At 40.8% G+C, this 14,539-nt stretch overlaps 1 protein-coding gene across 3 annotated transcripts in view; it reads right to left on the bottom strand.

Annotated features, from left to right (window-relative positions):
• The window catches only part of BTRC (beta-transducin repeat containing E3 ubiquitin protein ligase), a 259,914-nt gene that overhangs the window by 5,955 nt on the left and 239,420 nt on the right, over positions 1-14,539 (bottom strand). Inside the window, exon 15 of one of the 3 annotated variants that reach the window (XM_050804973.1) lies at positions 655-847. In XM_050804973.1, coding sequence (XP_050660930.1) covers positions 686-847 — 162 coding nt within the window. In that variant the 3' untranslated portion in view covers positions 655-685. Of the gene's footprint in view, positions 1-654; positions 848-12,213; positions 13,641-14,539 lie in introns of those variants that run through there. The other 2 variants (XM_050804974.1, XM_050804975.1) reach the window with 2 other exon arrangements.

Raw genomic sequence — 14,539 nt, 5'->3', positions numbered from 1 at the left:
CTGAATATACCATAATATGTATGGACCACCTGGGTATTTTAGGATCTTCCCCTGCCTGAGAGAGAGTTTGGAGACTTGAGTGGGAGGACACATGGAGTTCTCACCAACGTCAGAGGTCAAAAGACAGGTCCTCTTTTTGGAGGGTTGAGGAATGGGGATAGGGATATAAAAGCTACTTTTTATATTCCTTTTAAAATCTGCCCTTTTATTTCTATGTCAGTGTGAACTTTCACCAAGAGATGTTTCCATTCACACATTAGACATCAGAGTGTCTACTTGGCTTGAAACGTCTCTATTGTAGGTATTGTGTGATCTGGGGACTTAAACATCACAGGCCTTTGGGTCATTACTTAGTTTTCAAACTGATTCAAATCTCATTTTATTTTCAAGTACTACTAGATAACTAGGGCAGGAATGACTAGGCTTACCACACACATAGGACCCTACAATCACCTAGAACTGAGGCTGGCTACCTTGGTGAAAGGCACTGTCCATACTGTGGCAGCTTCAGCCCTGTCTCACATTGTCTGCTTCCTCGGCTTTACAGGACTTGGTGACACAAATGGCAGGAGAAAGCTCCATGAACTAGCAATACCTTACAGCTAATATCCTGTCTCCTACCCACAGTGTTATGTACATAATAGATTTTGATACCTGGGCAAGTTTGAGGTCAGTATATGGTTATTTATCTGGAGATGTAGGTGTATGTTCGAGAAGGGGAACGGGGGGGTTCAGCTTGGGCAGCCGGATCATTTAGGAAGTCCCAGATGAGGATTGTGTCATCATGTGAACTACTGACAATCTGGAATTCATCAAACTGGAGTCGAAAAACTCTTCCGGAATGCTCCTAAAGAAGTAGAAACAAAAAGGGTAGGAACTTGAACTACTCAAAATCAATAGGACACAAATTCAGCAAGATGTCAAAAGGAGTCTACAGAAAGGCTATGGTTTGCTGTTAATTTTCTACCATGAAGTTGTTTTTTTAAAAAAAGAGAGGCCGGGCGCGGTGGCTCAAGCCTGTAATCCCAGCACTTTGGGAGGCCGAGACGGGCGGATCACGAGGTCAGGAGTTCGAGACCATCCTGGCTAACACGGTGAAACCCCGTCTCTACTAAAAAATACAAAAAACTAGCCGGGCGAGGTGGCGGGCGCCTGTAGTCCCGGCTACTCGGGAGGCTGAGGCAGGAGAATGGCGTAAAAACCCGGGAGGCAGAGCTTGCAGTGAGCTGAGATCCGGCCACTGCACTCCAGCCTGGGCGACACAGCGAGACTCCGTCTCAAAAAAAAAAAAAAAAAAAAAAAAAAGAGAGAGGCCGGGTGCAGTGGCTCACGGCTGTAATCCCAGCACTTTGGGAGCCCGAGGCGGGCGGATCACGAGGTCAGGAGATCTAGACCATCCTGGCTAACACGGTGAAACCCCATCTCTACTAAAAATACAAAAAATTAGCTGGGCATGGTGGCACGTGCCTGTAGTCCCAGTTACTTGGGAAGCTGAAGCAGAAAAATTGCTTGAACCTGGGAGGCAGAGGTTGCAGTGAGCTGAGATCATGCCACTGCACTCCAGCCTAGGTAACAGAGTGAGGCTCTGTCTAAATAAATACATAAATAAATAAATTTTTAAAAAAGAAAATTTACTTTGGCTAAAGGCAGCATGGAAAAGTCAAATACTAGGCAGCTGTAAACAAAGTAATATTCTTTGGCCAAGACATGCTAAATAGCATGCTATTAATAGTTTCTCATGCCAACCCTTTTTGGCTTAGGGTAGATGACAGCATTCCTTACTACCTCCCTGGTTTTATCTTCTAAGTTCCTTCTATAATCAGAGGTCAAGGATTGGTGAGCAATAAGCAGTATGCTGATAAATGTTTATCAACCAACTTTGCTACTTTGTAAAACCACTGGTAGATTTCCATGGCATTAAAAACTCCTACCATGGCCAATTATAAGCTAGTAATAGTCAACCAGCTTGCAAAATTCATGAATAGTTGGCTCTCATAAGTGAGTATGAGCCTGTTCTAGCATACCACTGGCAGTTACCACTACCCTGATGAAGATGTAGAATGTTCCCAGCATACTGGAAAACAATCTCACACCCCTTACTAAACAATGTTATCTCCACTCCAATTTTATCATCATCATCATCTTTTTATTTTTTTTGAGACGGAGTCTTGCTCTGTTGCCCAGGCTAGAGTGCAGTGGCGTGATCTCCACTCACTGCAAGCTCTGCCTCCTGGGTTCATGCCATTCTCCTGCCTCAGACGTAGCTGGGACTACAGGCGCCCGCCACAACGCCTGGCTAATTTTTTGTATTTTTAGTAGAGATGGGGTTTCATTGTGTTAGGATGGTCTCGATCTCCTGACCTCGTGATCCATCCACCTTGGCCTCCCAAAGTGCTGGGATTACAGGCGTCATCATGATCGTCATTTTTAGATGCAGGGTCTCACTTTATTGCCCAGGTAAGAATGCAGTAGTGTGATCATAGTTCACCGTAACCTCAAACTCCTGGGCTCAAGTGATCTTCCTGCTTCAGCCTCCCAAGTAGTGAGGACTACAGGCACATGCCACCACGCCCAGCTTTTGTTTTCTTTCTTTCTTTTTTTTTTTTTTTGTAGAGACCAGGTCTTTTTGTCGCCCAGGGTGGTCTTGAACTCATGGACTCAAGCAGTCCTTCTGCCTTGGCCTCCCAAAGCTCTGAGATTATACGTGTGGGCCACTTTGCCTGGCCCAATGTTGTTATTGTTATTAATTTGTTTACTCTCTTACTGAATTTCATATAATCATATAGTATGTATTCTTTTATGCCTGCCTTTTTTTTTTTGAAACTGAGTCTTACTCTGTGGCAAGGCTGGAGTGCAGTGGTGTGATTTTGGCTCACTGCAACCTCTGCCTCCTGGGTTCAAGCAATTCTCCTGCCTCAGCCTCCCAAGTACCCGGGATTACAGGCACGTGCCACCACACCCAGCTAATTTTTGTATTTTTAGTAGAGACAGGGTTTCACCATGTTGGCCAGGATGATCTCGATCTCCTGACCTCGTGATCTGCCCATGTCGGCCTCCCAAAGTGTTGGGATTATAGGCTTTAGCCACTGCGCCCGGCCATGCTTGGCTTCTTTTTTTTTTTTTTTGGAGGAGTCTTGCTCTGTCGCTCAGGCTAGAGTGCAGTGGTGCGATCTCAGCTCACTGCAACTTCTGCCTCCCAGGTTCAAGCGTTTCTCCTGCCTCAGCCTCCTGAGTAGCTGGGACTACAAGCGCCCCCCGCCATGCTTGGCTAATTTTTTGTATTTTAGTAAAGACGGGATTTCACCATGTTGCCCAGGCTGGTCTCCAACTGCTGAACTCAGGCAATCCGCCGGCCTCAGCCTCCCAAAGTGCTGGGATTACAGGCATGAGCCACCGAGCACAGCTCATGCCTGGCTTCTTTCAGTCAACATTATAAGATTCTTCTATGCTGCTGCATGTAAAATGGTAGTTCATTCTTTTTTATTACTGGTTGATATTCTACTGTATGAATATGCAATCCATCTATTCTCTTGTTGGTGGACATAGGGGCTGATTATAGTTTATGGCTATTATACAACAAAGCTGCTATGAACATTTATGTGTCTTTTGCTGAATATATGCACTCATTTCAACTAGGAGTAGACTTGCTGGGCCATGGGGTAGGTGTATGTTTGGCTTTAGAAGATACTATGAAACAATTTTTTAAAAGTCATGCCAATTTATACTCACACCAACAGTTTATCAGAGTTCATTACTCCACATCTTCACCAAAAATTGATATTGCCAATCTTTTACACTTATTTTGGTAGGTTTGTAGATTTTATTATAATTTTAATTTGCATTTTTCTTTATGACGTTGAGGAAAAGCCTCTCTATCCCTTGTTTGTTGAGAGTTTTTATCATGAATGGGTGTTGGATTTTGTCAAATGCTTTTACTGCATCTATTGATATAAGCATGTGATTTGTCTTCTATAGTCCCCTGATGTGATGGATTACATTAATTGATTTCTGAATGCTGAACCAGCCTTGCATACCTGGCATGAATCTCACTTGGTCACAGGGTATAATTCTTTTCATACATTGTTGGATTTAATTTGCTAATATTTTGTTGAGGATTTTTTAAATTTAAGAGTTACATTTTATTGGCACATTATTACATTTTATAATATTTTAGAGGCCGGTGCGGTGACTGATGCCTGTAATCCCAGCACTTTGGGAGGCCGAGATGGGCAGATCACGAGGTCAGGAGATCGAGACCATCCTGGCTAACACAGCAAAACCCCGTTTCTACTGAAAATACAAAAAATTAGCCGGGCGTGGTGGTGGGCGCCTGTAGTCCCAGTTACTTGGGAGGCTGAGGCAGGAGAATGGCGTGAACCCAGGAGATGGAGCTTGCAGTGAGCTGAGATCGAGCCACTGCACTCCAGTCTGGGGGACACAGCAAGACTCTGTCCCCCCAAAAAAAAAAATTTTAGAAATCATGAAATTGCTAAACATAAGGTCAATAATAAGACCATACATGGCCGGGTGCAGTGGCTCACGCCTGTAATCCCAGATCTTTGGGAGGCCAAGGCAGGCAGATCATGAGGTCAGGAGTTCGAGACCAGCCTGGCCAACATGGAGAAACCCAGTATCTACTAAAAATACAAAAATCAGCCAAGTGTGGTGGCGGGCACCTGTAATCCTAGCTACTCGGGAGGCTAAGGCAGGAGAATAGCTTGCATCCAGGAGGCGGAGGTTGCAGTGAGCCGAGATTGTGTCACTGCACTCCAGCCTGGGCAACAAGAGTGAAACTCTGTCTCAAAAAAAAAAAAAAAAAAGAAAAAAAAAAAAAAAGAAAAACCATACATATGTCTGAATCAAATATTTATTTATTTATTTTGAGACAGAGTTTCGTTCTTGTTGCCTAGGCTAGAAGTGATGCGATCTTGGCTCACTGCAACCTTTGCCTCCCAGGTTCAAGCACGAATCATAGTTTAAAATACAGATGCTCCTCAAATTACAATAGGTTACATCCTGATGAACCTGTTGTAAATGAAACTATCCTAGGCTGAAAATGCATTTGATCTGCCTAACCTATTGAACTTCATAGCTTAGCCATTATTAGTCTGTATTTTTCTTTTCCTATATTGTATTTGTCTGGTTTTGGTTTTAGGGTAATGCTTCATAGGATGAGTTAGCAAGTTATTCATTCTGTTTTTATCTTGTAGAAAAAAATGATAGAAAATTGATATAACTTATTCAAATGTTTGGTAGAATTCACCAGTGAATCTACCTGGGCTTAGTTTCTCTGTTTGGAAAGATTATTAAGTATTGATTCTGTGAAGATCTGGGATTGCTTTCTAATATTAGTAAAGTATGTCTTCTGTGTTTTTCGTAGTCTGGCTAGAGGCTCATCCATTTTATTGATCCTTTCAAAGAACTAGCTTTTGGTCTTGATGTACTCCATTGATTTCCTGTTTTCAATTTCATTGATTTCTGGTCTAGTTTTTATTATTTCTTTTCCTCTACTTACTTTGAATTTAATTTGCTCTTCTCTTAGTTGGCTCTACTAGAAGCTTAGACTATTGATTTTAGATATTTTCTAAGATATGCATTCACTGCTATAAATTTCCCTCTAAGCACTGCTTTCACTGCATCCCACACATTTTGATAGCTGTTTTCATTTTTGTTTACTTCAAAATACTTTTCAAAACATCACATGTTCCCCATAAATATATAAACCTACTATGTACCCACAAAAATTAAAAGTAAAAATTAAAAAAAAATACATTTCAATTTCTCTTGCGATTTCTTCTTGACCTACGTGTTATTTAAAAGTGTATTGTTTAATCTCCACATATTTTGGGATTTTCCAGCTATCTTTCCATTACTGAATGCCACTGTAATCTGGCAGCATATGCAGTATGATTTCTATTCTTGTAAATTTTTTAAGGTGCATTCTATGGCCCTGACTGTGGTCTGCCTTGGTGTAATTTCCTTGGGAGCTTGAGAAGAATGTGTATTCTGCTGCTGTTGGATGAAGCATTCTATAGACGTCAATTATATACACTTGATTGATGGTACTGCTAAATTCAACTATGTTCTTACTGAATTGGCTGCCTGCCAGATCTGTCCATTACTGATGGGGGTGCTGAAGTCTCCAACTATAATAGTGGATGCATCTATTCTTTCCTTGCAGTTCTATGGTTTTTTGCCTCATGTTTTGATGCTCTGTTATTAGGTGTGTACATGTTAAGGATTGTTAGGTCTTCTTGAAGAACTGGCCCCTTTATCATTATACAACACTTCTCTTTATCCCTGATAATATTCCTTGCTCTGAGGTTTGCTCTCTCTGTAATTAATACAGCTACCCCAACTTTCTTCTGACTAGTGTTAGAATGGTCCATCAGGGCTAGGGGTGCCATAACAAAGTATGGCATACACTAGGGTGCTCAAAAAATAGAAATTAATTTCCCTACAGTCTGGAGACTAGAATTCCAAGATCAAAGTGTTGGCAGGGTTGGTTTCATTCTGATGCTTCTTCCTTTGACTTGTAGATGGTCATCTTCTCCCTTTATCTTCACATGGTCTCTGTGTGTCCCAATCTCCTCTTGTTATAAGGACACCAGTCATATCGGGTTAGGGCCTACTCCAATGACTTCATTTAACCTTATTTACCTCTTGAAAGCTCCTATAACTCCAAATACAGTCACATTCTGAGGTACCGGTGGTTAAGATATCATATAAATTTTAGGGGAACACAATTCAGTCTATAACATGTGTTATATCTTTCGCTAACCATTTACTTTTAAGGGGTATGTGTCTTTATAGTTAAAGTAGCTTTCTTGTAGACAACATATAGTTTAGCCTTCTTCAAATCGCTGTCAATTCTATTTTTTAATGTGAAGTAGGAAAAACACAAAGAAAACCACGCCAAGACACATCATAAGCAAATTGCTGAAAACTAATCATAAAGATAAAATCTTAAAGGCAGTCAGAGGAAAAAGATACATAATTTAGACGAGTGACTTCCAACTTCTAGTCAGAAATCAAGCCAGAAGAAAATGGAATGACATCATTAAAGTGCTGAAAGACACTGTCAATCTAGAATTCTTTTTTTTTTTTTTGAAACAGGGTCTCATTCTCACCCAAGCTGGAGTGCAGTGGCACATTCATGGCTTACTGCAGCCTCAATCTCCCAGACTCATAGGATCCTCATACCTCAGCCTCCCAAAAGTTGTTGGGACTACAGGCATGTGCCACCATGCCCAGCTTATCTTTGTATTTTTGAAGAGAAAGGGTCGCCATGTTGATAGGCTGGTCTTGAACTCCTGAGCTCAAGTGATCCACCCGCCTCAGACTCCCAAAGTGCTGGGATTACAGGTGTGAGACACCATGCCTGGCCTATATAGAATTATTTAGCCAGCAAAAATATCTTTCAAAAATGAAGGCAAAATGAAAACTTTTTCAGAGCCAGGCGCAGTGGCTTGCACCTGTAATAATCTCAGCTACTCAGGAGGTTGTGAAGCAAGAGGATTATGTAAGGCCAGGAGTTCGAGACCAGTCTGGGTAACACAATGAGACCCTATCTCTAAAAAAAATAAAGAAAATTAGCCAGATATGGTGGCACAAGCCTGTAGTCAGCTATGTGGGAGGCTGTCAGGAGGATTACTTGAGACTAGGAGTCCAAGGCTGAAGTGAGCTATGATCATGCCACTGTACTCCAACCTGGGCTATAGAATGAGATCCCATCCCTTAAAAAAAAAAAAAAACTTCCCCAAGTAAACGACAAGTGAAAGTATTTGTCGCCAGTGTACCTGCATATATGAAATGTTAAAGTAAGTTCTTTAAGCAGAAGGAAAATGATATCAGATGGAAATACAATTTATACAAAGGAATGGGAGGCAACAGAAAAGGTAAACATGTGGGTAAAAATAAACTCTCTTTGTTCCATTAAAAAATTTCTTTAAAAGGCCAGAAGTTGGTGGCTCATGCCTGTAATCCCAGCATTTTGGGAGGCTGAGGCGGGCGGATCACAAGGTCAGGAGATGAAGACCATCCTGGCAAACACAGTGAAATCCCGTCTCTATTAAAAATACAAAAAATTAGCTGGTGCGATGGCAGGCACCTGTAATCCCAGCTACTTGAGAGGCTGAGGCAGGAGAATCGCTTGAATCCAGGAGGTGGAGGTTGCAGTAAGCCGAGATCGTGCCACTGCACTCCAGCCTGGATGACAAGAGAGAAACTTCATCTCAAAAACAACAAAAACAACAACAACAAACCATGAATCAGGCCAGGTGCCATGGCTCATGCCTGTGATCCCAGTACTTTGTTGAGGTTGAGCCCAGCAGTTCCAGACCAGCCTGGGCAATGTGGCAAAACTCCATCTCTACAAAAAAATACAAAAAAATTAGCCAGACGTGGTGGCACTCGCCTGTGGTCCCAGCTACTCGGGAGGCTGAGGCGGGTGGACTGATAGAACCTGGGAGGTTGAGGCTGCAGTGAGTCATAGGTGTGCCACTGCACTCCAGCCTGGGCGACATAGTGATACCTTGTCTCAAACAAACAAAAACCATGAAGCAAAAGCTGTCACAACTGTAAGGAGAAACAGACAAATTCAGGGAGACATAAAAATTCCTCTCAATAATTGGTAAGGACAAATAGAAAAATCACTAAGGATACAGAAGACCTGAATATTATAAACCAACTAAATTGACATTTTTTGGGATGTAGCTAAAATAGTGATTAGAATTACTTCTAATAACATTTATAGCTTCAACTGATTATATTAAAAAAAAAAGTTTCAAAGTCAATGATCTTAGTTTCTACCTTAAGAAGCTAGAAAAAGAAAAAAAAATCAATGAAACCGAAAAAGGAAATATGACTGTGCTCCTAAAGGCATTAAAAGGATAATAAGGGAATATGATGAATAACTTTATTTCAATAAATTTGATAATTTAGATAAAACGGCCAAACTTCTTGGAAGAGAAAGTATTAAAGTTGACTTCAGAAGAAATATTAAATCTGAAGAGTGCTGTATTTATTAAAGAAACTGAAGTTGTAATTAAAACTTTCCACAAAGAAAACTCCAGGTCTAGATGCTTCACTAGTGAATTATATCAAGCATTTAAAGAAGCATAATATCATGTATGCAAACTCTTAGAAAATGGATGAGGGAACACTTCAAAAATTATTTTATAAAGCCAACATTATCATGACAGTCAACCAGAGACATAGAAAATAAAGCAACAAACCAATATCCCTTACAAACACAGATATATACCACACACAAAAATCCTTAAAAAGATATTAGCAAAGTGAATCCAACAACACATAAAAAGGATTATACCTCATGAACAAGTGGGGTTTATACCAGCAATGCAAAGGATTTTTTTTTTTTTTTTGAGACGGAGTCTCGCTGTGTCGCCCAGGCTGGAGTGCAGTGGCCGGATCTCAGCTCACTGCAAGCTCTGCCTCCCGGGTTTACGCCATTCTCCTGCCTCAGCCTCCCGAGTAGCTGGGACTACAGGCGCCCACCACCTCGCCCGGCTAGTTTTTTTTTTTTTGTATTTTTAGTAGAGACGGGGTTTCACCATATTAGCCAGGATGGTCTCGATCTCCTGACCTCGTGATCCGCCCGTCTCGGCCTCCCAAAGTGCTGGGATTACAGGCTTGAGCCACCGCGCCCGGCCAATGCAAAGGATTTAAAGCTTAAAAAATTCAATGCAATATACCAATTAACAGAATAAAAGTGAAAAACCATATGATTATCTCAATGGATCAGATAAAGCATTTCACAAAATCCAACATGCATTCCTCACAAAAACTCTCAGCAATCTAGGAACAGAAGGGAACTGCTTATTCCTCTGATAATGGGGTCATTATGAAAAACCTATAGCTGACATACATCTATATATACATATATGTGAAATGGTGAAAGACTGAATGCCTTTCGCCTAAGATCATGAACAAGAAAGGGACATTCACTCTTACCAATTGTTTTTAACATTGTACTGGAGGTCTTAGCCAGTGCAATTAAAAAAAAAAGAGAGAAATAAAAGATACACAGATTGGGAAATAAGTAAAAGTATATTTCTATGTATTTGCAACGAACAATCAGAAACCAAGGTTTAAAAATACCTTTTCCAATAGCATTAAAAATACAAAATATTTAGGGATAAATGTGACAAAAGATGTGCAAAACCTTTACACTGAAAGCTACAACATGGACGAGAAATTTAAAAAGACCTAAACAAATGAAGAGATAAAGACTCAATATTGTTCAAAAGTCAATATTCTCCAAACGGATCTAGAGTCAAAACAAGTCCAACAAAAATCCCAGCAGGTGGAGTGGCTCAGGCCTATAATCCAAGCACTTTGGGAGTCTGAGGTAGGAGTACTATTTGAGGCCAGGAGTTTGAGACCAGTCTGGGCAACACACTGAGACCCCATACCTACTTTATTAAAAATTTAAAAACATTCCCAGTAGACTTTTTTTTGGTTGAAATTAGCAAACTGATTTTAAAATTAACATGAAAAATCAAAGGCCCCAAAAACCTCTGAAAAAGACAAAGCTGAAAGACTCGTATTACTTGACTTCAAGAGTTGGTAAAAAGCTGCAGTAATCAAAATAAAATTATACTGGAATCAAGATAGACAAAAATCAATGGAACAGAACAGATTCCCAAAGTAGAGTCACACGTATATGGTCAATTCATTTTTGACAAAGCTGCAAAAGCATTTCGAAAGGACAGTCTTTTGAATAAATGGTGCTGGAACAACTGGATATTCATGTGTAAAAAAGCCCAACCCTTTGATCTATACCTTGTACCATATGCAGAGATTAACTCAAAATGGATCATAGACAAACATATAAACTGAAAACTATAAAACTTAGAGAAGAAAACACAGGGAAAAATCCTTGTGACTTTGGATTAGTCAAAGGTTTTTTTGAGATACAATAGCAAGTAACATACGCCATAATAGAAAAAGTCAATACAGTGGACTTAAAATTAAGAACTGCTTTTTGAAAGACGCTTTTAAGAAAACAAAGAAACAAATTATGAATGTGAAGAAAATATTTGTGAATGACATCTGATAAAGCATTTGTAACTTAGAATACATAAAAGAATCTCAAAACTCAATAACCACTCAATTAAAAAATGGAATAGATTTGAACACACTTCACCAAAGTAGACATACAGATGGCAAGAATAGATGTTCGACATTATTAATCATTAGAGATACACGAATTAAACCACAATGAGAAAGACTAAATTAAAGACTGTGCTCAGTACTGGCAAGAATGTGGAGTAACTGGAACTCTCATACACTGCTATACTATAATGTAAAATGGTAAACCACTCTGAAAAACAGTTTGGCAGTTTCTAAAAAAATTTTAAACATACACTTACCATATGACCTAGTCATCTGCTCCTAGGTATTTACCTCAGAGAAATAAAAGCAAAAAGCATATATTCATCCCAAGACTTCTACATAAATGTTTCTAGAAACTTTGTTAACAGCCAAAAATGAGAAACAATATAGTGAATGGGTATAATCATACAATAGAATACTACTCAGCAAATTTTCAAAGGAAATGAAATATTGATATACATCAACAACATGGGTGAATCTCAAAAATAATTGTGCTTAGAGGCTGGGCATGGTGGCTCACGCCTGTAATCCCAGCATTTTGGGAGACTGAGGTGGGCAGATCACGAAGTCAAGAGATTGAGATCATCTTGGCCAACATGGTGAAACCCCGTCTCTACTAAAAAAACACAAAAATTAGCTGGGCGTGGTGGCACACACCTGTAGTCCCAGCTACTCGGGAGGCTGAGGCAGGAGAATCGCTTGAACCCAGGAGGCAGAGGTTGCAGTAAGCCGAGATCATGCCACGGCACTCCAGCCTGGCGACAGAGTGAGACTCTGTCTCAAAAAAAAAAAAAAAGTGCCGGGCGCGGTGGCTCAAGCCTGTAATCCCAGCACTTTGGGAGGCCGAGGCGGGCGGATCACAAGGTCAGGAGATCGAGACCACAGTGAAACCCCGTCTCTACTAAAAATACAAAAAATTAGCCGGGCGCGGTGGCGGGCGCCTGTAGTCCCAGCTACTCAGGAGGCTGAGGCAGGAGAATGGCGGGAACCCGGGAGGCGGAGCTTGCAGTGAGCCGAGATCGCGCCACTGCACTCCAGCCTGGGCAACAGCGTGAGACTCCGTCTCAAAAAAAAAAAAAAAAAAAAAAAAGAGTGCTTAATGAAAAGAGACAGGCAAAAAAGTATTTAATATATGATTCCATTTTTATACAGCCCCAGAAAATGCAAACTAATCAACACTGACAGAAAGCAGATCCGTGGTTGCCTGGAGATTGGGGAAGGGGGAGGTGAGATGGGCTCTGATGGAAAAGGAAGGAGGGACTAACCAAGGGGCATGAGCATATCTTCATTATTTGTGGTTTCACTGGTATATACATATGTCAAAATTTATTAACTTGTACACTTCCTTTTTTTTTTGAGACAGGGTCTCACTCTGTTGCCCAGGCTGGAGTGCACTGGCTCAAGCAATCCTCCCACCTCAGCCTCCCAAGTAGCTGGGAGTACAGGTGCTTGCCACCATACCTGGCTAATTTTTTGTTTAGTTTTTATAGAGATGAAGTCTCAATATGTTGCCCAAGCTGCTCTTTAACTCCTGAGCTCAAGCGATCTGCCTGCCTCAGCCCCACAAAGGGCTGAGATTACAGGCATGAGCCACTATGCCTGTCCAAGTTGTACACTTTCAATATGTCCATTTATAATACGTCCATTATACCTATATGAATCTATTTTAATAAACAACTCAATAAATAAAATGGTTGTAAGATCTGAATGGTGACAAAAGAAGATAAGCATTCACAAAAAGATGTTTGGTATTATTAGCTACAGAAAGACAAATTAAACTAACAATGATATATCACTACACGCCCCCACAAATGGGTCTAATTTAAAAAAATACTGACAATACCAAGTGCTGGCAAGGATATAGAAAAATTGAACTCTTATACATTGTTGGTGAAAATGTAAAATGCTTAAATTAAAAAAAAGTTTTTTTAATAAATAAATAAGGAGGAGGTATTGCTATGTTGCCCAGACTGGTCTCAATTTGCAAAATCCCATGCCACTTTGGGAAATAGCTTGGCAGTTTCTTTTAAATTTAAGAATATACTTTCATAAAATCCAGAAATCACACTCCTATATCTACCCAAGAGAAATGAAAACAGTATGGACATAGAAAAGACTATATGGAAATGTTTTCAGTGGCTTTACTAAGAATCAACAAAAACTGGAAACATTCCAAATGTCCTTATATTGGTGAATGAATAAACAAACTGGCTAATTCATACAATGGAATACTACTCAGCTATAAAAAGCAACAAAGTATTTATACATACAACCACATGGATGAATCTCCAATGAACTTAAAAAAGACAAGTACACAAAAGGCTACATACTCCATGATTTATCAGATGTTCATGAGAAAGCAAACTATAGGAATAAAAATCAGATGAATAGTCGATAACAGTTGCTAGTGGGTAAGGGGAGTAAATTGACATGAAGGGGCATAAAGAACTCTTCAGGATGATGGAAATGTTGTACATGTTGATGTGGTGACGGTTACACAACTGCAAAATTAACAGAAAAATGTCTTAAAGAGTGAATTTTGCTGCATATAAATTATGCCTAAAAACCAGACTTAGATTAATTATAGATGAAAGAAAATACACATTTTAGGCCTGGCACAGGGAGGCAGAAGCAGAAGGATCACTTGGGTTCAGCAGTTTGAGGCTATGTTCATGCCTATGAATAGCCACTGCACTCCAGCCTGGGCAACTGTGCCCTGTCCCTTGTTGTATTTAAAGCACAGTCATTTTTTTTTTTTTTTTTTTTTTTTGAGACGGAGTCTCGCTCTGTCGCCCAGGCTGGAGTGCAGTGGCCGGATCTCAGCTCACTGCAAGCTCCGCCTCCCGGGTTTACGCCATTCTCCTGCCTCAGCCTCCCGAGCAGCTGGGACTACAGGCGCCCGCCACCTCGCCCGGCTAGTTTTTTGTATTTTTAGTAGAGACGGGGTTTCACCATGTTAGCCAGGATGGTCTCGATCTCCTGACCTTGTGATCCGCCCGTCTCGGCCTCCCAAAGTGCTGGGATTACAGGCTTGAGCCACCGCGCCCGGCCAGCACAGTCATTTTTTAAGAGACAGGTTCTCTTAAAAAGAAAAACTTTCTTAAAAAGGAAAAGTATACATTTTTTTTTTTTTTTTTTGGAGACGGAGTCTTGCTCTGTTGCCCAGGCTGGACTGCAGTGGCCGGATCTCAGCTCACTGCAAGCTCCGCCTTCCGGGTTTACGCCATTCTCCTGCCTCAGCCTCCCGAGTAGCTGGGACTACAGGTGCCCGCCACCTCGCCCGGCTAGATTTTTGTATTTTTTAGTAGAGACGGGGTTTCACCGTGTTAGCCAGGATGGTCTCGATCTCCTGACCTCGTGATCCGCCCGTCTCGGCCTCCCAAAGTGCTGGGATTACAGG

Source organism: Macaca thibetana, chromosome 9, assembly GCF_024542745.1.
Source record: "Macaca thibetana thibetana isolate TM-01 chromosome 9, ASM2454274v1, whole genome shotgun sequence".
Taxonomy (NCBI): Eukaryota; Metazoa; Chordata; class Mammalia; order Primates; family Cercopithecidae; genus Macaca; species Macaca thibetana.
Note: the sequence above shows the minus strand (reverse complement) of the source record. Positions and strands in the feature narration are given on the sequence as shown.